The 21889-nt window shown below is 53.0% G+C and overlaps 1 protein-coding gene across 1 annotated transcript; it reads right to left on the minus strand.

Moving 5' to 3' along the window:
- Positions 1–4161: 4161 nt before the first annotated feature.
- LOC308239233 (melanoma-associated antigen D4-like) lies at positions 4162–11972 on the minus strand. Its single transcript, XM_080651934.1, has 13 exons — positions 11631–11972; positions 10316–10551; positions 9230–9997; positions 8591–8812; positions 8433–8496; positions 8141–8220; positions 7686–7777; positions 6993–7072; positions 6866–6908; positions 6394–6456; positions 5367–5481; positions 4583–5013; positions 4162–4389 (listed from the first exon to the last, which is right to left on the minus strand). The coding sequence occupies exons 2-13, from the start codon at positions 10523–10525 to the stop codon at positions 4380–4382; spliced, it is 2178 nt and encodes a 725-aa protein (XP_080508060.1). The 5' UTR covers positions 10526–10551; positions 11631–11972; the 3' UTR covers positions 4162–4379.
- Positions 11973–21889: the final 9917 nt, after the last annotated feature.

A 21889-nucleotide genomic window follows, 5' to 3' on the forward strand; every position in this document is an offset into this window, starting at 1 on the left:
AGAAGTGCCCCTATGTTCCCCCATTGACCCCGCACCAGCCCCACCCAGGCCTTCGTCACAATATTGTCTGCGTCCATGGGCTATGCCTATATGCATATAAGTTCCCCAGTTCACCTCTCCCCACCCACCCACCCACTCACGCCCACCTTCCCTCTGCGATTCCTCAGTCCGTTCCATGATTCTATGTCTCTGGATCTATTTTGTTCATCAGTTTACTTTGTTCGTTAGATTCCACATATGAGTGATGGGGAAATTGGACAGATACATGCAAAAAAATGAAACTAAGACCACCAATGTAGACGGCACACAAGAATAAACTCAAAATGGATGAAAGACTTGAATATGAGACCTGAAACCAAAAAAAATCTTAGAGGAAACCCCAGGCAGCAAAATCTCAGACATCTCTCATTGCAATGTGTTTGCCAATACATCTCCTAGGGCAAGGGAATCTAAGGAGAAGAGAAACAAATGGCACTACCTCAAAATAAAAAGCTTCTGCACAGCAAAAGAAACCACCAACAAAATGTATGGGAGAGCATATTTGCCATTGTTTACCTGATCAGGCCTTAATTCCCCAAATATGTAAGGAATTCACACAACGCAACAAAAGGAAGACAAACAATCCGATTAAAATGGGCAAAGGACCTAAATAGACACTTCTCCAAAGTAGACCTATAGAAGGCCAGGAGACATTTGAAAAAATGCTCAAAGTCACTGATCAACAGAGAGTTGCAAATTAAAAGGACAATGCGGTATCACCTCACACCTGTCAGGGTGGCTATGTCAACAAATCAACCTGTGGTGGCCAGGTTGTGGAGAATAGGGAACCCCCATACACTGCTGGTGGGAAGGCAGACTGGTGCAGCCATTATGGAAAACAGAATGGAGTTTCCTCAAAAAAATTAAACATGGAACTGCCATTTGACCCAGCGATCCCACTTCTAGGAATGTATCCTAAGAGGACAGAAACACCAATCAGAAAGAATACAAGCACCCCCACGTTTATAGCAGCACAATGTACAATAGCCAAGATCTGGAAACAGCCCAAGTGCCCATCAGTGGATGAGTGGATAAAAAAGCTGTGGTACATTTACACCATGGAATGCTATGCAGCTGTAAAAAAAAAAAAAAAAAAAAAAAAAAAAAAAAAAAAAAAAAAAAGGAGCGCTTACCCTTTTTTTAAAAAATATATTTTATTGATTTTTTACAGAGAGGAAGGGAGAGGGATAGAGAGTTAGAAACATTGATCAGCTGCCTCCTGCACACCCCCTATTGGGGACATGCCCGCAACCAAGGTACATGCCCTTGACCGGAATCGAACCTGGGACCCTTCAGTCCGCAGGCCGACGCTCTATCCACTGAGCCAAACCGGTTTCGGCGTGGAGCGCTTACCCTTTGAGACAGCATGGAGGGACCTGGAGAGTATTGTACTAAGACAACTATCACGTGATCTTTCTCATTCTTTTTCCTTCCCTCTCTTCCTCCTCCCTCTCTCCTGGCTAGATCCTTTTTGTGAGAGGCCTCACCTCACCCCACAGGGACCGAAAGGATGGTTGAGGAGACCATACTAATAAAGTATTAGAAGATGGAGGGCAGACAAATGACTTAGCTGACCTAAGAGCACTTAACCCTAATCCAGCAGTGAGGATCATCCAGAGCAAACATCTTTAATGTGCCCCCTCGCCAGACTTTCAAGCTGTATGCGAGATTGGCAGTGGCATGTACCCGTGCAAGCTAGGGGGAAGTTGCACGATTGCTCTAAAGTAGAGTTAAACAACATTTAGGCCCCCGGGACCCCTCTCACCCCCCTGGAACGGGGCAAATTACTTTCCCCAAACCCTCTGGGGTTTGAGGAGAGTCTTACTCTCTGGAGGGGATGAGCCAGGAGATTTATGGACTTTGGAACCCCGGGGAATCCAAACCCAATATAGGGATTTAAGTGAGAAATGGACCTAAAAGTTCAACCCCTAGCCTCATTCCCAGCTTGGTGAACAAAGTGCTGGCATCTTGCCTTTTCCCATGGATGCAGGAGATTATAACCTGGGTCATCTAATCATTGCTCTGAGAGTCTCTCGCGTCCCTCATCCGTGCCATGGGCCCGATCATCCGCTCACCTCAGGGCTGTCTGGTAAACGCAACCTGGGCCCATACACGAAATTATAAGTGGATATTGAGAGACCTTCATGCATCATGGCCAGTAACTGGAAACAAGGGGATAATGCTTGTCCATCAAAGAGTGAGAGGAGTCAGAGGGCGCAGGCCTGGGTGGGGGGAAAGCCGTGCAGGCTGCCCAGGTACCCGCACACCTCATCGCAGGGTCTGGTGTGCAGTAGGGTCTCAGGAACCCCTTCGGGAGATGCATTGTGGGCCTCTGTGGCCGGGGAGCCTGTGGAAGAACCAGGGCTGGGGGTGGGGTGGGGGTGGGAGGGGGTTGGAGGCCATTCTGACCATCCCGGGGGACCCACAGTCCGGTGCATTCCCCAGGGCCCTCCTGCCTCCCCTCTGCTCTCTTCCTCCCTGGCCACCCTGCAAGCTGTGGGGGAGTGGGCCCCAGGGGAGGCCGACCATGCGAAAGGGCTGTGGACAGGGGAGAGTCCTGTCAACCTGCAGGCCTGGGACCCCCCCAGCACCCTGTCTCTGATGGCTGCTTTCTCCTCCTTTCCAGATGAGCTGCCGTATCTCAAGTGCCCTCTGCACACAGTGCTCAAGCTCACACCTGTGGCTGTCGTGAGCCCCACATTCATCCGTGCAAAGGTGTGTGCCTAATGTGTGCACAACACCGTCTGGGGAGTTTCCCAGGTCGAGGGTGCAGAAATGTCAGGTATCATTCATCGCAGCTGGGCTGGGGCCCCAGGCATCCTTCACCCCCACCCTCAAACCTCAGCCATGCACCTGGAAACCTAAAGTGAAGAGTACTCCTATTTGTACAAAATCACAGAGGGTCTATTTGGCCAAGCAGGGACTCAGCAGCCAGGGGGACAGAAATGGCAACACTGAGCAACAAGGCAGAAACCTACCTGAAGCCTGCCTTTAGGGGAGGGGTGCAGACAGAGCCCGTTTCCTGAGCGGGACGGGGGGGGGGGGGGACCTCTGCAGTGCGATAGGACCCTGTGTTCAGAAGGGCTCCCCATGAAATTCAATGTTCTCTTGGAAACTCTTAATAATATTTAAGCAAGGGGACCCATGTTGGCATTTTCTACTGCCCCCCCCCCCCACCAACCGAAATCCTGTAGTGGGGTCTAGGTCAGTCCTGGCAGAAACAGGAGAGCCTCTTCTCAGGGAAAAGAGGCAATGGGGACAGGGGCCCTTTCACTAGTCCGTCCCTCCACTCAACCTGGGGTCCTGTTCCTGCCAATGTGTGGACCTGAGGGAGCTCCGCCGCTGTCCCTGACCACCCCTGAGCCCTTCCCAGGGACCCTCTGGGTCTCTGCCCTCACTGTGGTCCACTGGAGGGACTGCAGAACCAGGCACACCACCTCCATGGGAATCACCCAGGCCTTGGATTCACCAGGACCGAGGCCTGGCCGTGGCCTCACTGGGACAGCGCTGCTCCCATTGAAGGACTCCAGGGCCCCAAAGAAGCCTCAGGTCAGGGCCACAGGCAATGGGTTCTCCAGGTCCCTGGCAGCTGGCAGCTGAGTTTTCATTAAAGCTCCCCTCAGTAGCAATGGCCCTCCTTCTACCTGCTGGCCGGGAGAGAATATCACCTTGAAGCCTCTGTCATTGTCGTCCCGAAGGGTGCGTCTGAGGGATGAGGTAGGTCCTGAACTTGGGTGGGTGATGAGGGAAGGGTTCTGAGCCGGCACCTCCAGAGGTGGGGACCGCAAGGTGGGTCCTCCAACGGCTGGGACCGGGAGGTAGGTCCTTCTGGGTGACTGTGCACCCTGCCCCTCGGGGAGAGGAACTGTGGCACCAACCCATAGCCTCCGCCCCATCCCTTCCCCTGCTCTCCCCCGTTGGCGTCTAACTGGCGCTGCACCGTGGAGATGATCCCGAAACTGTGTGGACCAAAGCCTCTGGAAACTCATGGTCTCCGCACTCACAGACTCCTCCGCATCTCCCAGTGCCCTGCTTGCCTCTTAGGCAGAGTGGAGCCCGCCCCCACCCCCATCCCTGAGAGCCGACCGTGGGCCACGCAGAGCAGCATGTGCACAGGAAACGAGCCATTTCATTTTGCATCTTTAATGTGACACCGATACCAAAAACACGACAGCACGACAACAGCACACAGTGAAAGCAGGAGGGCAAAGAGAGCTTCGTTTTGCATGCCATCTTCGATGGGCAGGCAGAGGCTGCCTAGAGTGCTATGTGAACACGGGGTCTGAGGAGTGAACACGGGGTCTGAGGAGGCACTCTGGCTGGGTGGTTGCTGCAGGTCATCAGCGTTGCCTGTGAACACAGGACACAAAAGCGACAAGAGAAGCAGAAATACAGGTGAAACAGGGAGGGACGTAAAGAACAAACAAGGTTCCGTCCGCACTCCCGTGGTTCCCCCCCTCCCCACGCCAGGCCTCCCGCTGACTCCCCACGGCCCCTCCTCGGCCCACCCTCCGGCGTCTCCTTTATGGTCCGAAAACCTTACTGGATCCAGGAGAAGAAGTTGGCAGTGGTTCTGGCGGCATTTCTGCTCCGGATGGTGGAGCTGGTGCTAGGGCCATCTATGAGGCTGGCGTTGGCCGCACCAATGTTGCCACTGCTGACGCCAGCTCTCCAAGTGGTTCTCCTGTTGGCACGGTTGCTATTCAGAATGTACTGATGGTATCTGGCCCAGAAAGCAAAGGGGATCCTGGCCCAGGCGTCGCCAAAATCTCCGTCCTCATCCCAGGTCAGGAGCTCCACCTGTACGTCGTCCCAGCTCCACCGTCCAATCAGAGCTTCATCCCCGATGTTCATCCGGGCCCTCATCTGGGCCCTGGCATGCTCCTCGGCCATATCCGCATCCATGGTCTTGAAGGCATCATCCACAGCCTCCAGGAAGTGAGCCTTCCAGTCCCGGGGGTCTCGGTTCTGATACTGCGGTGGAAAAACAGCAGCCATCCTAACCGCGCGCGCGACCCCGCGCTCACTGAGCGCCTGCTTCCCGCCCTACACTCACGCCCCTGTGCACTGTTGGTCGTCACAGTAAACATAAAGACCACGGGACTCGGGCTGCCCGACTCTGGACCAGACCTGGGATTTCGCCCCATCCCTCGCACGTACTACGTCTGCAAACCTGGGCAAGTCGCCAAGGAACCCTTCTGAGCCCCAGTGCCCTCAGTGGACAGACAGGCCGCACGCACAAGGAGCCCGTGACCCAGAATCAGACAAGGCGTGGGAAGGGCCGGCCCCTGGGCCTGGCCCCCCAGCAGCGGCTCTCCGTCCGTTACCTGGGCGATGAATCTCAGCACCCTCATCTTGCTGGTCTCGTAGCGGGCCCGCAGGCCCCAGAAGAACTCATACTCGGGTGGGCTGCTGTTGGGGACCTTCTTGTATTCCAGGTACCTCAGTGGAGAGGACAACAATCACCTTTTGCCTCCAGCCAGCCAGGCAGGTGGGCTGTTGCACTAATGGCTCCCAGGTGGCCCCTTCCCAGCCCCGAGGCTGCAGCTCAGAGTCCGTGATTGCCCTGGCCCTCCAACTGGCACCCCGCTCCTGAGCTCACTGCCAGGGTTTCTGCCTCCAACACCGATGCCTTCAAAGCCCTGGGCTGTGCATGGCTCCTGCCCAGCAACCACACGGGGAGGTGTGTGGGCGGGGGAGGGGGACACATGTAGGGTGCTTGTGCATAGAAAGGCCACACGTTTTGTGCCCCTTGTCACAGTGACCCCAGTTCCTGTTGGGTGTGTTGTAAACAGAGGAGCCATTTCTTCAGGCACCTTGCTCTGAGCACACCCCGCCACAGCAGCGTCTCGTCCGTGGCCCGGCTGAGCCTTGGGACAGTCCACCACGGAAAAGGACTGTGAGGGCCAGAAACAAACAGTCCAGCAAGAGCAGCGTACTCCGTTACGCACTCCGGACCCCGTGTACGCGCGCACGTGTGCTAGTGCACCTGTGTGAGTGCACACGTGTTTCCCCGGCTCCGACTTCCACTCTGAAGCCCCAGGTTGCTGGGATGGAAAGCAGGGGCTATTGTCCCACAGCCTGTGAGGGCAGGTGCTGAGTGGTGTGGTGGTTGGAACATACCCCTCACCGTGTTCTCAGGCCACCTGTGCCCCCTCTCCCCAAGAACGCCCCGGAATTCTAAACCACCCCCCCACCGGGCACTCACATACCCCCACCCACTCTCGCCCCAGAGACCCCATCCCTCTAGAGTGAATAGCCAGGACAGGGAGTGGCTTCCTCAGCCAGACTCACACACCAGGAAGGCGCCAGTGTGAGACAGAGGGAGATAACTCTAACTCGGTCAGTACTTACTTCTGCCTCACAAAGTCGTTTGTAATGAGCTTCTTCAGATCGCCAAGGAATGGGTGCCTCACCCTGAGGGCAAGGAGAGAGTCCATGACTAGAGCCGGTGGCAGTGCCCGATGTGGGCAGGAGCACTCCCTACCAGGACTGAGAGCTTCCTGGCCCGTGAGGCCTGGGCATGCAGGGGTCTGACGGCCACTTGTCTTGCAGCAATGGCCTACATAGGGGTTTGAAGGAGCCCCGGATTCTGGTGCTTTGTCTTAGATCCCCTCTGGGGGACAGAGAGGGGACATGGAGCAGAGAGGGGGCCCAGAGTTCAGGACCATTTCGCCATGCACCCTGGTGAGAGACCCTGTGCGCTCTGCCTGGTCGAGGACGCCCACTCCCCTGCACCAGACCATCGGGCTGGTGGGATCCTGGGGCTTCCTGGGCCCAAGGACAACGCTGAGGGGCAGCGAGAGCCCAGGGAGTCCGATCATACCCAGGGCGCAGTCCCATCTTGCGTAGTGCCTCCCAGAGGACAGCTGCCAGGGCAGATGAGGTACAAGAATTTAGAACACGAAGGTGAGACAGGGGGCAGCCCCCCAGCTGCGGGTCCGGCAACTCACCCTCGCTGACACGGTTGCCATTCATGAAGATGACTCCGAGAATCACCAGGAGGAGACTCAGCCTGGGAGTGTCCTTGGTCCTAAAGGTGTAGAAAGAGGGATCCTGTCCAGCAGCCATTGGCCCAAGAGACTACACACCCAGCTCACCCAACCAGCCTCTCCCAGGTTGCTCCACGACAGGGCAGTTAGTTCTTCCCACTCTGCCCATGGCTTGCTACCTGATCCAGACAACTCATCCCTCCGCTTGAGGCCGCACCGCTCCATCCATCCAATGCGGATGGCTAACACCCCCTCCCGGGATTCTGCCAAGGATGGGGCTAGGCAGGGGGAGCAAACGCTTTGCCAGAGGTGTGTCCAGAGGCTCATCCACACCTTCCCTGCCCTTTGCCCAGGGGACCTGCACCGCACAGGAAAACTTCCCCAGGACCAACCGCTCCGCCAAGCCCAGGCCAGGCACTTAGCATGAAGAGGAAAGCAGTGAGAAGCCTGCTTTCTTGGAGCGAAGGTGGGGGGGGGGGGGGCGTCGGGGTTGGGGACCCTGAGTGCAACAAGGCTTCGCCCATCTGGCAATCACTTGGTACCACGCCGTGTGGGTGGGCACTGTGCTAGGCCCTCTGGCCCTGTCTTCCTGTTTCTCTGAGAGGAGGGGGAGGCACCACCTGGGAAGGCCACAACCCTCCTGCCCTTTCTCACTTTCCCAGGAGGCGAGCTGAAGAATCCCGCGTGCAGGTGAGAATGTACAGATGTTCTTCCTTGTCGATCTCCTTCAGGTGGATCCCGAACTTCTGCACGGGGAGAACGCAAGAATGTGAGGTGAGAAATCCATGCCGGGTGTCCTGCAGGCAATCACTCCATTCCCGTCAGAACATCTCCTAGGCAGGGAACCCAAAGTCCTGGGGGAGGACGAAAGAAGAGAGGACGCAGAGACACTGGCCTGTGGGGAGCTCTGGCACTGGCCGAGGCAACGGGACCCACTTCAGGAGACAAGAGACCCCCCCGAGAGCACGAGGGGGGGGGAAGTATGCGGTGGGAGCTCCCAGGTGGAGAAGCCAGGCAGGACTGACACTGGGCCTCTAAAGGCTACAGGATGCAAGGCTTCCCTGCCTCTCTTGTCCCACAGAGCTGTCCCCACCCCCCACCCTGCCCACCTTTTCCAGGGTGTATGTTGCCCGCTCAATGATCTCAGGGAAGTGCTCGTCATATTCTCGAATGACGTCCTTCATCATGTCTGCAGGAGGGGAGGGGGAGGGAAAGCATCTGGGCTGAGCAGAAGGCCACAGAGCTGCAGCCCCTCGGTCAGCCCTGCTGAGGGGGGGCACAGTCAGGACCCATCGGCCAAGGCCTGATAATTGGGAGCATCTGATGGGGGGTGGGTGGGGCACTGGGGAGGACTGGGAGAGGAGAGAGGGCAGAGCTCAGGGATGGGGCACAGTTGTCCACCTGAGCGCTTGATGGGGATCTTCTTGTAGTCCTTAATCATCAGGTATTTCACCAACTTATTTGCCTGGAGAAGGAGAGGTGAAGGCACGGGTGAGCTCAACGAACTGGCCAGCAAGGCAGGGGGAGGGGTGGGGGAGGGGGAAGGGCAGACTCCTTACCCTGTCTTGCAGAAGGGCCACGTTGCGGGGTGGCAAGCACAGTATGTGCCTCGAGGGCACCTGGGGCCTCAGGGCCATCGGGGGCCGAGGGCCCATCTGAGCCCGTGGGGCCATCTGAGCCCGCACTGTCAATGGGGGCTGCGATGCTCTCCAGGTCGGTGGGACCACAGGGGGCTCTCTCTCCTCCTCGCTGCTCTCATACTCATCATCCAGGTGCTTGGACTGTAGCATTGGGGAGAAGAGAGACCCGGGGCTACCAAGCTTACTGTGCCCAAGCCCCTGGCAACATCTTTTCCAGGGCAGGTACTTGGATATAAGAGTAGTAGGAACAGCGGGTGGTGACATGTGCAGAGGGCTCACTAAGTGCCAGGCACCGAGCCAACCTCTTCTACCTCCAGGCCGGAGGGTAGGGACTACGTGGAGAAAAGACATGCTAGCACACTTGTGTTGTAGAAACTCGGACACGTTGAGAGAAGAAGAGGGCAGGGGAAGGGGAGGGGAGAGGAGGGCAGGGGAAGGGGAGGGGAGAGGAGGGGAGGGGAGAGGAGAGGAGGGGAGGGAAGAGGAGAGGAGGGGAGGGAAGGGGAGGGGAGGGGAGGAGGGGACCATTGGGGCTTGGAGAGGGCAGGGAGATCTCACCTTCTTTGTTCTCTTGCCTCCCATCCTGGCCCAGGGCTCATCGCGGTTCTGAGCAGTGGCAGCTGCACCCTCAGGCTCAGGGGCGCTTGTGGCCATCTTGGCCTTGGCAGCAGCTGCTGCCACAACATTCTGAGGCTCCACCCACCGAGTCTTAGCGAGAGCCTTCCCAGACTTGGCGGTCTTGGGCCTGGTGGCTGCCCCCTCCCCAGCAGATGCTGCCTGAGCACTGGGGCCCTCTGGGGCAGGCTCTGGAGCCGGGGCGGGTCTCTTGGGGCGGGGGAAGGCTATGCCACTGACACCTGCCGGCTGGGTGAAATCAAAGCCATCATTCTGACCCAGAAAGGCTTTCTTGGGCTGGGTGGCATCCACCTCACTGGCACATGGAGCCCGAGAAGAAGCAGCCTCCCGGGCCTGGGAGGCTGGCTGGGGCTGTGAGGAGGTTGCTGGCGCCCCTGAGGCAGCCATCTCACTGTTGCCTGGCATCTGGGAGCTGTGCGGAGAAGATGCCATGGGCTGGGTATCTTCTCTGGAGGCCTGATCTGTGGTCATCGGGCGGCTAGTGACCACCTGATTGTAGAGGGCACGGGCGGCAGCAGCAGCAGCCCGGGCAGCAGCCCGGGCAGCCGTCCGAGCAGCACGGTTGGAGTCACCTCGGCCTGCATTGCCAGACTGATCCTCCTCCTCATTGGGAGCTGGTTCTGGATCCGCTCGGAACGCATCCACCAGAGTCCGGGCCAGCATAGGGTGGTCCAGTTCCCAGGGCTCATTCTGCAAGGCCAGAGCGAGGGGTAGGGGAAGGCAGACAACTTTGCACCCTTGCACATCATGCTTCCCTGTGCTGGCCAGCCTCCTCCAGGCAGCTAGCCAGGCAGCCAGCCAGGCAGCCCCCACCCCCACCCCACCCCCCAAGACCCCCACCCCCACCCCCTTTCTCCCAGCAGGAAAGGGAAGGTTTCCTCTAGAGTGCTAGGTAGTCCTTCCCCATCAACCCTCCCCTCCATCCACTCCCCTCTGCATACAATCCCCCTCCCAGTCTAGCAGTCTAGCAGTCTAGCAGGCTAGCAGGTGGCCAAGAAGGGGCCTCACCGCCAAGACACGCAGGCTTGTACCCAAGCTCCCAAAGGCTCGGAGGAGATGAATGTCAAAGCTGGTGAAGGTGCCATAGCCTCCGAAAGCACCAAATTCTTCATACTCATTTCCGTCAAACATCTCGTACTCCCTAACTTCTTCAAGACCGTCTTCCATGTCTTCAACGTTGCAGCATTCTGATTCCATGGGGGAGCTTCCCTCAGCCATGCTGGGTCCCAAGAAGAGAGCTCAGCCTGAGAGGGAGGGGGAGGCCTCTTCAGAGGGAGGAGGAGGGACCCAGCGGAGGCGGGGTTTCTCAGGAGGTGGGATTTCTCAGGAGGTGGGATTTCTCAGGAGGTGGGGGGAGGGGGACGGGCAGCCATCATCCCCTTACTGGGCAGAAGGGGTGGGGGTGAAATCTGTTGGGGTCCATTCTGTCAGAGACAGAGCCCTAAGAGAGGGATAGAGGAGGTCCAAGGAGATCTCCTCCTACCCCCCCCCCCGCCCCCTCGCCCCCCCCCCCCCGCCCCCCGCCACACACACCCCTCCGCATTAAAAGGGGAGTTGAGGTCCAGGCAGGTTCCCCATCCAGGTGGCTAGATTTGAATGGAGGGGTGGACCAGCGGGCTTTGGTCTGAAGAAACCCCAAAGGGGATGATGGATGCATTGATAGAAGGAGAAACAAAGGGCCTGAATTTAAGAGCTGGAGCAGGGAGCCAGGATGAAGGGGGAGCCGAAGAGGTGTGAGGGCTCGGATACATGGGGACCACGGAAAGCTCTGAATCCCAGGGACCCTTTGGCGAGGTCTGGATGGGAGGGGGAGTGATGGGAGGGATTCGAGGGATTCTGGTCAGGTCAGGTAGGGCTCACACAGGAAAGCTAGGGGCAGATGGGGGATGGGGGGCGGGGGGCAGGGGGCGGGGGGCAGGGAGGGCGGCTAGGACTAGGTGAGGTTCCAATTAGAAGCTGGGGGTCTCCAAATGCAGGATTGCAACGCCAGGGAAGGGAGTGATCTGGAGTGGTTGGGTGGGGATGGGGCCTGTTTCTAACGCAGCTCAGCCTGAACACACGGGTCCAGCCGTGGGATCCAGTGTCACCAGGGCTCGGATCCCCGGAGCTTGGGTCCGAAGATGGGGAGGATGGGGCTCCTATCTAAACCGCGGGTCTAACGTGGTTCTTGTTCGGGTTTTGAGTGCTTGGGTTCTGCTCAGCTCCGGGAGGGGGGGCGGGGGGAGCGTTGCAGGGGGGTGGAGTGCGTTGTCCCGGGAGGAGTGGCGCAGCATGCAGGGGTCCACTCGCCCGCTCCAGGTCCTGTCTCGGGCTGGATCCTTACCTTCCCTGGGGCTCCAATGGCGTCGCTCCTCAGCACCAGGAACCCCGCAGCCGCGCCCTCGCCTGCTGCTGCCAGCACAGCAGCTCCGACCACCCCGCCCCTTTTCTCTGCACACCCCCCGCGGCTGGGCAGCCTGCGCATGCGCCGACCCCTTCAGCCCGCCCGCTCTCCCAACAAAAGCCCTGTCCACCAGGTCCCCAGTGCGCATGCGATTCCGCGGGTGTGCGGGCTGCAGGGCGTGGGGGGTGGGGAGGGGGGTGGGGGCGTTTTCTCCTTCCCGCCAGATTCCCCTTTCCACCCCGGCCTCAGGCTGCAGGAGCGCGCGCTCAAACCCACCCAGTCAGCTACCCTCAGTAGCCCCCACCTTTGCAGCTCTGCCCTCCCCCTTTCGCCTAAGCTCCCCCAGGGTGGTCTGGAACCCACTGTGCCCTGGTTCCGCAGCATGACCCCTAGGTCACAGATACAGAGGTCTCTAGCAACAAGGGAAATGTAAATGGCCAGAGCATGCCAGTTCCCTTTGTGTTCCCCTCCGCTATCCATCTCTGTGGCCTCCAGGCACACTGGGAACATCTGCTTCCTCAAGCACTCTTTATGAAGCTTGTATGTACATCACAGCCAGATCTGTGCCGGGGCTTGCCTTCCTCTCAAGGCTGCCCTGGGAGGTGGAAGTCAGCATCCCCATTTTACAGATCAGAAAGCGGAGGCACAGACACGCTGCATGAACTGATTGCACGAGGCTCAAGAGCCAGGAAACAGAAATGCAGAATTTGGGCCCCACGTTCCCCTAGTGCTGGCCTGGGGACCCAGGCATCCCCCCTCCCCTCTTCAGCTTCTGCCATAGCTCCACCACCCACCTGCCCTGCCCCGTCAACATCTGTCCCAAACAAGGGTCTCTGAGACCGAAGCTCCTGCTCTGCACCAGGGAGGACACAGGGAGAGGGCCCCAGCCCCACCCCTGCCCACTCTATGTGGACCCATCCAGGTGTGGGAATTGCTCGCCGGGGTACACTCCCCACTCCCACTGTCAGGCCTTTTCCTGAGTGGCACAAACACGCTGCCCCCGAGGCCTTCCTGGTGCCCACTGGAGCTGCCAGGACAATCAGGCACTTGTGTGTCTGAGCCATGGCAAGCCCCGATTCAGAGTAAATGTTTGTCCTGGTTCCTTCCAGGGCTGGGGCCTGGGGCAGCTGTGGTCTTGCAGGGAGAAGCTGGGCTGGGCTTCAGAATTCCAGGGATGGAGTGCCTGGCCAGTCTCTCCCTAGCTGTGTGAGCCTGCTCAGGTCACTGGACATCTCTGAGCCCAGTTTCTTCTCAATATGCAAAATGGGAAGCACAAGGAGCACTTACTAGGGTCCTACCCAAGGACTGGAGAGACTGCTTTGGAGGCAGGAAATGCTATGTTCTCATCTCAAACGGAAACTGCACGTTTTACACAGACCTTACTCACTTTTATGTGCGGTGTGTTTTTGTTTTTGTTTTTGTTTTAAATTTATTTCAGAGAGGAAGGGAGAGGGAGAGATAGAAACATCAATGATGAGAGAGAATCATTGATAGGCTGCCTCCTGCACGCCTCCCACTGAGGATCGAGCCCGCAACCCGGGCATGTGCCCTTAACTGGAATCGAACCGAGGACCTTGCAGTCCGCAGGCTGTCGCTCTGTCCTCTGAGCCAAACCAGCTAGGGCTATGTGCGTTTTTTATATCAGCCTCTCCAGGACTCCTGTGCATGAATAGAAACCATTGCTAGGACCACAGCTTTTACTCTCCAGTGACCAATATCAATTCTGCCTGGCTGAATGGCTTTCCTCTGCTGTTGCATAGCAACCGCCCTTGTCAGCTGCCTGCGTCTCTTCAGCCCTTCCTGGGTAACACGTTTCTGTGGGAGGTGAGCAGACCCTAGACGCGAAAGCCTTGACAAACCGCCATATGCTGATAGAAAATGCTGTGTCCCCGTCTCAAATCGACCTGTGCTTTTTAACAAAAACCGTAGTGGACTTTCATATTCGTTTTGCTTTCCATTTTATTTTTAATGTTTATTGAAACGTGATCGACATATTACATTATGTTAGTTTCAGGTGCACGACATAATGACTCGATATTCGTATACGTGTATTGTGAAATGATCATCACAACAAGTCTAGGGCCCAGCCGCCGTGGCTCAGTGGTGGAGCATGGAGCTATGAACCAGGAGGTCACGGTTCAATTCCGGGTCAGGGCACATGCCCAGGTTGCGGGCTCGAGCCCCAGTGTGGGGCGTGCAGGAGGCAGCCAATCCATGATTCTCTCTCATCAACGACGTTTCTAACTCTCTCTCCCTCTCCCTTCTTCTCTGGAATCAATAAAAATATAAAACAACAACAACAAAAAAACACACAGTAAGTCTAGGTAACATCCATCACCACACATAGTTACAAATTTTTCTCATGTTCCCAACTTTGATCACATTCCCTTTTGTATCCGCCTCTCTATATGCTATATGTTATATAACTATATATGCTAATATGCTAATAACTCCAAAATCTATATCCCCAGTTTGACCTTCACCTTTGGGATCCAGATCCATATAGTCACTCTCCTACATGACACCTCCACTTGGATGTCTCAAGGGATCCTCATAGAAAAGTCTGTCTAGAGCCAGTATTACCCACCCCTTCCACACACTCACCACCCGCCCCCCACCTCCACCATCCCCCTTGTTTTCAAAACGCCCATCTTCACAATCTCAGTAAATGGCAACATTTTCCACACAACTACTCACTCCGGGATATGGAAGGCGACTACCACCACTCCCTCTCTCTCATACACTGCACCCAGATGGGAAACCTCTGCAGCTCTCCAGAGCCAACTCTCTCCCCTCCATCACTCCCAGCACATTGGCCTCCCGGAATTCTCAGCTCTGTGTCCTTCGCTCAGATTATCCACTGGGCTCTGTTTGTGTTCAATCTCCCTGTGCTACAGCCTGTAAACGCTATCCAGGCAAGAAGCTGGGAGAACTGGGCTCACCCATCTGAGGGCTCACCTTGTGTTAGTTTCCCTTCCCTAGGGAATCAGTGTCCTGTGTGACCCGTGATGCCATGACCTAAAGCTTTATGATTTTGGGGCGGGGGGGGGGGGAGCGGGGGCAGGGTTTATAGATATTCAGGTGGGAGAGCCAATTGGCTCCTAGGTAATTCATCAAGTATACTAGTACGTGTGCATCCTGGTTTTAATTGTTTCACTGATTCTTTTGCTTTTCAGATGCTATCAAGTTGTTATATACAGCTAAATCATGATGTGCACACATGACAGTTTTCTATTTTGCGCCCCCAACTAGTTACCCTATCTTCTAAGCAGCAAATCAGAAAAAAATATATAACAAATGAAGCAAAAAATACAGAATAATTTAGAGGACAAGTGATAAGAATTACAGGACATTTCTCATCAGAAGCAATGCAAGTCAGAAGAAAATGGCATGCCATCTTTAAAACTGTGAAATAATAACTTTCAATTCAGAATTTTATACTCAAGGAATATTTTTTAAATGAAGCTAAGATAGAAATTTTTCATACATACCAAATTTGAAATAATTCATCATCCGTTGATACGCACTACAAGAAATGTTAAGGCATAAGAACATGTTCTGGCACAAGAAAAATAAAAGTAAATGGTAATATGGCCCACCTAAATGAGTAATCAATGCTGTTAATCGTAGATACGAGAATAGATATAAAATACTTGCCTTCTTATGTTTAAATTTTTATGTGTAATTGATGGTGTGAAGCAAAAATTCGTACCATGCATTATGTAGTCTTAAGTTATGTAAAATTAATTTCCTGGGCAAAAATAGCCCAAGCAATGGGGAAAATATAAATATACTGTTGTGAGATTCTAAATTTACATATGAAGTTGTACAATGTTACTTAAAGGTAGACTGTGCTAAGTTACAGAAGCATCAAATATAAACCCTGATGTACCTATCCAAATAATCATGGCTAATAAGCCTACATGGGGGATAAATGGAACCATGAAATGCTCAGTTGACTTAAAATAAGCCTTTAAAAAAGAAAAATATAAGACAAACAGATGAGCAAATAGAAAACAACTATGGTTATAGGTTTAATTCTAACCATATTAATAACCATATTAAATACAAATTATCTAAATGCACCAATTAAAAGGTAGAAATGGACAAACTGGGTTCCTTTTTATTTTAAATATCTTTTGGGTTTTTAGAGCAGTTTTAGGTTCACAGCAAAACTGAGCAGAAAGTACAGAGCAATCGCATATACTACTGCTCCCCCAGAGACATAACTTTCCCCAGTATCAAAATCGTGCACCTGACTGGTGTACTTGCAATCAATGAACCTACAGAGACACATCATTATCACTCAGAATCCACAATTTTCATTAGGGTTCACTGTTGGTGTATATTCTATGCGTTTGGACAAATATGTAATGACGTGAATCCATCATTATAGTATCATACAAAATAGTTTCATTGGCCTTTTCCCCAAATCCTCTGGGCTCCACATACCTCCCTCTCTCTTAACCACTGGCAACCACTGATTTTTTTTTTTAAGTCTCCATAGTTTTGCCTTTTCCGGAATGTTATATAGTTGGAATCGTACAAAACGTAGCCTTTTAAGATTGGCTTCTTTCAGTTAGAGATACTCATTTAGTGTTTCTCCATGTCATTTTGTTGCTTGATAATTCATATCTTTTTAGTGCTGAATAATATTCCATTGTCTTGATTCACCTAATTAAAGGCATGTTGGTTGCTTCCACATTTTGCCAATTATGAATAAGCTGTTATAAACATCCATATGCAGGTTTTTGTTTAGACAGAAATTTTCAGCTCATTTGGGTAAATACAAAGGAGCACAACTGCTGGGTCATATAGTCAGAGTAGGTTTAGTTTTTAAGGAACTGCAAAAATGTCTTCCAAAGTGGTTGTACAATTTTGCATTTCCACCAGCAAAAAGGAGGGCTCCTCTTGCTCCACATCCCCATCAGAATTTGGTATCGCCAGGGTTCTGGATTTTGGCCATATTAATAGGTGTGTTGTGGCATCTCATGGTTTTATTTTGAATTTTCTCAATGACATGTAATGCTGGGTTGTATGGTAGATCTCTTTTTAGTTTTAAGAGGAATCTCCATAATTTTTCCATAGTGGCTGCATCAATTTGCAGTCCCAGCAACTGTATACAAGTGTCTTTTCTCCACATCCTCACCAACACTTGTGCATAGAATACACACCAACAGTGAACCCTAATGAAAACTGTGGATTCTGAGTGATAATGATGTGTCTCTGTAGGTTCATTGATTGCAAGTATACCAGTCAGGTGCACGATTTTGATAATGGGGAAAGTTATGTCTCTGGGGGAGCAGTAGTATATGCGATTGCTCTGTACTTTCTGCTCAGTTTTGCTGTGAACCTAAAACTGCTCTAAAAACCCAAAAGATATCCTATCTAATAAAGAGGGATTATGCTAATTAACCATCACTCTGTCACAAAGATGGCTGCACCCACAGCTGAGGCCAAGTTCCCATAAGGAGCCTTAATGAGCAATAAGCAGGGACCTGAGGCTATGCCCTCCCCCACCCCATGGGGCTTGACAGGGGACTTCAGGCCACACCCCCCACCTGGCAGGGCTTGACAGGGGACTTCAGGCCATGCCACCCACCCGGCAGGGCTTGACAGGGGACCTCAAGGTGCACTTCCCATCCTGGTGCTGGGCTAGGGGACCTCAGGCCTCCTCCCCCCGCCCCAGCACCAGGCCAGGGTACCTGAGGCTGCGCCCCCCTGCCTGGCGGGGCTTGACAGGGGACCTCAGGCCATGCCCCCTACCCAGCGGGGCTTGACAGGGGACCTCCAGGTGCACCCCCAGTGCTGGGTTGGGAGAATTCAGGCCACGCCCCCCACCCAGCAGGGCTTGATGGGGGACCTGAGGCTGCGCCCCCCTGCCTGGTGGGGATTGACGGGGGGCCTCAGGCCATGCCCCCCACCCAGCGGGGCTTGACAGGGGATCTCAGGCCGTGTCCCCCAACTGTCGGGGCTTGATGGAGGACCTCAGGCCACGCCCCCCGTCCTGGCGCCTGGCCAGGGGACCTGAGGCCACACCCCCTGCCTGGCAGGGCTTGACAAGGGTGGGACTGGCCGGGTCTGGATCTAGCCCAATTGGGGGGGGGGGGAGCAGGCCGGGTCTGGGTCTCACGATTTTGAGATGCATGTGGTTGGGTGGAGACTTGACTCTGGGTCCCAGGGTGAGCCCCAGATTCTGACAGGAGGAAGGTTTTCATATACATTTTACTAATTTTCTTTCATCTCTGAAACTTCTATTATAGAGAAAGGGCAAATAGCAATATTAAATTATTTCCTCTAATTAATCTCCTTTTAATGTGCACGAATTTCTTGCACCGGGTCACTAGTTTAAAATAAAAAGGAACCCAGTTTGTCCATTTCTACCTTTTAATTGGTGCATTTAGATAATTTGTATTTAATATGGTTATTAATATGGTTAGAATTAAACCTATAACCATAGTTGTTTTCTATTTGCTCATCTGTTTGTCTTATATTTTTCTTTTTTAAAGGCTTATTTTAAGTCAACTGAGCATTTCATGGTTCCATTTATCCCCCATGTAGGCTTATTAGCCATGATTATTTGGATAGGTACATCAGGGTTTATATTTGATGCTTCTGTAACTTAGCACAGTCTACCTTTAAGTAACATTGTACAACTTCATATGTAAATTTAGAATCTCACAACAGTATATTTATATTTTCCCCATTGCTTGGGCTATTTTTGCCCAGGAAATTAATTTTACATAACTTAAGACTACATAATGCATGGTACGAATTTTTGCTTCACACCATCAATTACACATAAAAATTTAAACATAAGAAGGCAAGTATTTTATATCTATTCTCGTATCTACGATTAACAGCATTGATTACTCATTTAGGTGGGCCATATTACCATTTACTTTTATTTTTCTTGTGCCAGAACATGTTCTTATGCCTTAACATTTCTTGTAGTGCGTATCAACGGATGATGAATTATTTCAAATTTGGTATGTATGAAAAATTTCTATCTTAGCTTCATTTAAAAAATATTCCTTGAGTATAAAATTCTGAATTGAAAGTTATTATTTCACAGTTTTAAAGATGGCATGCCATTTTCTTCTGACTTGCATTGCTTCTGATGAGAAATGTCCTGTAATTCTTATCACTTGTCCTCTAAATTATTCTGTATTTTTTGCTTCATTTGTTATATATTTTTTTCTGATTTGCTGCTTAGAAGATAGGGTAACTAGTTGGGGGCGCAAAATAGAAAACTGTCATGTGTGCACATCATGATTTAGCTGTATATAACAACTTGATAGCATCTGAAAAGCAAAAGAATCAGTGAAACAATTAAAACCAGGATGCACACGTACTAGTATACTTGATGAATTACCTAGGAGCCAATTGGCTCTCCCACCTGAATATCTATAAACCCTGCCCCCGCTCCCCCCCCCCCCCGCCCCAAAATCATAAAGCTTTAGGTCATGGCATCACGGGTCACACAGGACACTGATTCCCTAGGGAAGGGAAACTAACACAAGGTGAGCCCTCAGATGGGTGAGCCCAGTTCTCCCAGCTTCTTGCCTGGATAGCGTTTACAGGCTGTAGCACAGGGAGATTGAACACAAACAGAGCCCAGTGGATAATCTGAGCGAAGGACACAGAGCTGAGAATTCCGGGAGGCCAATGTGCTGGGAGTGATGGAGGGGAGAGAGTTGGCTCTGGAGAGCTGCAGAGGTTTCCCATCTGGGTGCAGTGTATGAGAGAGAGGGAGTGGTGGTAGTCGCCTTCCATATCCCGGAGTGAGTAGTTGTGTGGAAAATGTTGCCATTTACTGAGATTGTGAAGATGGGCGTTTTGAAAACAAGGGGGATGGTGGAGGTGGGGGGCGGGTGGTGAGTGTGTGGAAGGGGTGGGTAATACTGGCTCTAGACAGACTTTTCTATGAGGATCCCTTGAGACATCCAAGTGGAGGTGTCATGTAGGAGAGTGACTATATGGATCTGGATCCCAAAGGTGAAGGTCAAACTGGGGATATAGATTTTGGAGTTATTAGCATATTAGCATATATAGTTATATAACATATAGCATATAGAGAGGCGGATACAAAAGGGAATGTGATCAAAGTTGGGAACATGAGAAAAATTTGTAACTATGTGTGGTGATGGATGTTACCTAGACTTACTGTGTGTTTTTTTGTTGTTGTTGTTTTATATTTTTATTGATTCCAGAGAAGAAGGGAGAGGGAGAGAGAGTTAGAAACGTCGTTGATGAGAGAGAATCATGGATTGGCTGCCTCCTGCACGCCCCACACTGGGGCTCGAGCCCGCAACCTGGGCATGTGCCCTGACCCGGAATTGAACCGTGACCTCCTGGTTCATAGCTCCATGCTCCACCACTGAGCCACGGCGGCTGGGCCCTAGACTTGTTGTGATGATCATTTCACAATACACGTATACGAATATCGAGTCATTATGTCGTGCACCTGAAACTAACATAATGTAATATGTCGATCACGTTTCAATAAACATTAAAAATAAAATGGAAAGCAAAACGAATATGAAAGTCCACTACGGTTTTTGTTAAAAAGCACAGGTCGATTTGAGACGGGGACACAGCATTTTCTATCAGCATATGGCGGTTTGTCAAGGCTTTCGCGTCTAGGGTCTGCTCACCTCCCACAGAAACGTGTTACCCAGGAAGGGCTGAAGAGACGCAGGCAGCTGACAAGGGCGGTTGCTATGCAACAGCAGAGGAAAGCCATTCAGCCAGGCAGAATTGATATTGGTCACTGGAGAGTAAAAGCTGTGGTCCTAGCAATGGTTTCTATTCATGCACAGGAGTCCTGGAGAGGCTGATATAAAAAACGCACATAGCCCTAGCTGGTTTGGCTCAGAGGACAGAGCGACAGCCTGCGGACTGCAAGGTCCTCGGTTCGATTCCAGTTAAGGGCACATGCCCGGGTTGCGGGCTCGATCCTCAGTGGGAGGCGTGCAGGAGGCAGCCTATCAATGATTCTCTCTCATCATTGATGTTTCTATCTCTCCCTCTCCCTTCCTCTCTGAAATAAATTTAAAACAAAAACAAAAACAAAAACACACCGCACATAAAAGTGAGTAAGGTCTGTGTAAAACGTGCAGTTTCCGTTTGAGATGAGAACATAGCATTTCCTGCCTCCAAAGCAGTCTCTCCAGTCCTTGGGTAGGACCCTAGTAAGTGCTCCTTGTGCTTCCCATTTTGCATATTGAGAAGAAACTGGGCTCAGAGATGTCCAGTGACCTGAGCAGGCTCACACAGCTAGGGAGAGACTGGCCAGGCACTCCATCCCTGGAATTCTGAAGCCCAGCCCAGCTTCTCCCTGCAAGACCACAGCTGCCCCAGGCCCCAGCCCTGGAAGGAACCAGGACAAACATTTACTCTGAATCGGGGCTTGCCATGGCTCAGACACACAAGTGCCTGATTGTCCTGGCAGCTCCAGTGGGCACCAGGAAGGCCTCGGGGGCAGCGTGTTTGTGCCACTCAGGAAAAGGCCTGACAGTGGGAGTGGGGAGTGTACCCCGGCGAGCAATTCCCACACCTGGATGGGTCCACATAGAGTGGGCAGGGGTGGGGCTGGGGCCCTCTCCCTGTGTCCTCCCTGGTGCAGAGCAGGAGCTTCGGTCTCAGAGACCCTTGTTTGGGACAGATGTTGACGGGGCAGGGCAGGTGGGTGGTGGAGCTATGGCAGAAGCTGAAGAGGGGAGGGGGGATGCCTGGGTCCCCAGGCCAGCACTAGGGGAACGTGGGGCCCAAATTCTGCATTTCTGTTTCCTGGCTCTTGAGCCTCGTGCAATCAGTTCATGCAGCGTGTCTGTGCCTCCGCTTTCTGATCTGTAAAATGGGGATGCTGACTTCCACCTCCCAGGGCAGCCTTGAGAGGAAGGCAAGCCCCGGCACAGATCTGGCTGTGATGTACATACAAGCTTCATAAAGAGTGCTTGAGGAAGCAGATGTTCCCAGTGTGCCTGGAGGCCACAGAGATGGATAGCGGAGGGGAACACAAAGGGAACTGGCATGCTCTGGCCATTTACATTTCCCTTGTTGCTAGAGACCTCTGTATCTGTGACCTAGGGGTCATGCTGCGGAACCAGGGCACAGTGGGTTCCAGACCACCCTGGGGGAGCTTAGGCGAAAGGGGGAGGGCAGAGCTGCAAAGGTGGGGGCTACTGAGGGTAGCT

The sequence above is a fragment of the Plecotus auritus genome, assembly GCF_963455305.1.
Source record: "Plecotus auritus genome assembly, chromosome: X".
Classification (NCBI taxonomy): Eukaryota; Metazoa; Chordata; class Mammalia; order Chiroptera; family Vespertilionidae; genus Plecotus; species Plecotus auritus.

Bases quoted from the DNA above. Each gene is read 5' to 3' on its own strand.
- LOC308239233 (XM_080651934.1), bottom strand. From the start codon at position 10,525: ATGGCTGAGGGAAGCTCCCCCATGGAATCAGAATGCTGCAACGTTGAA. The intron at 8,813-9,229 runs GTGAGATCTCCC...CCAATGCTACAG, and splicing joins GAGGCAAGAGAACAAAGAAG to TCCAAGCACCTGGATGATGA. The intron at 7,778-8,140 runs GTGGGCAGGGTG...CTCCCCGTGCAG, and splicing joins CAACATACACCCTGGAAAAG to AAGTTCGGGATCCACCTGAA.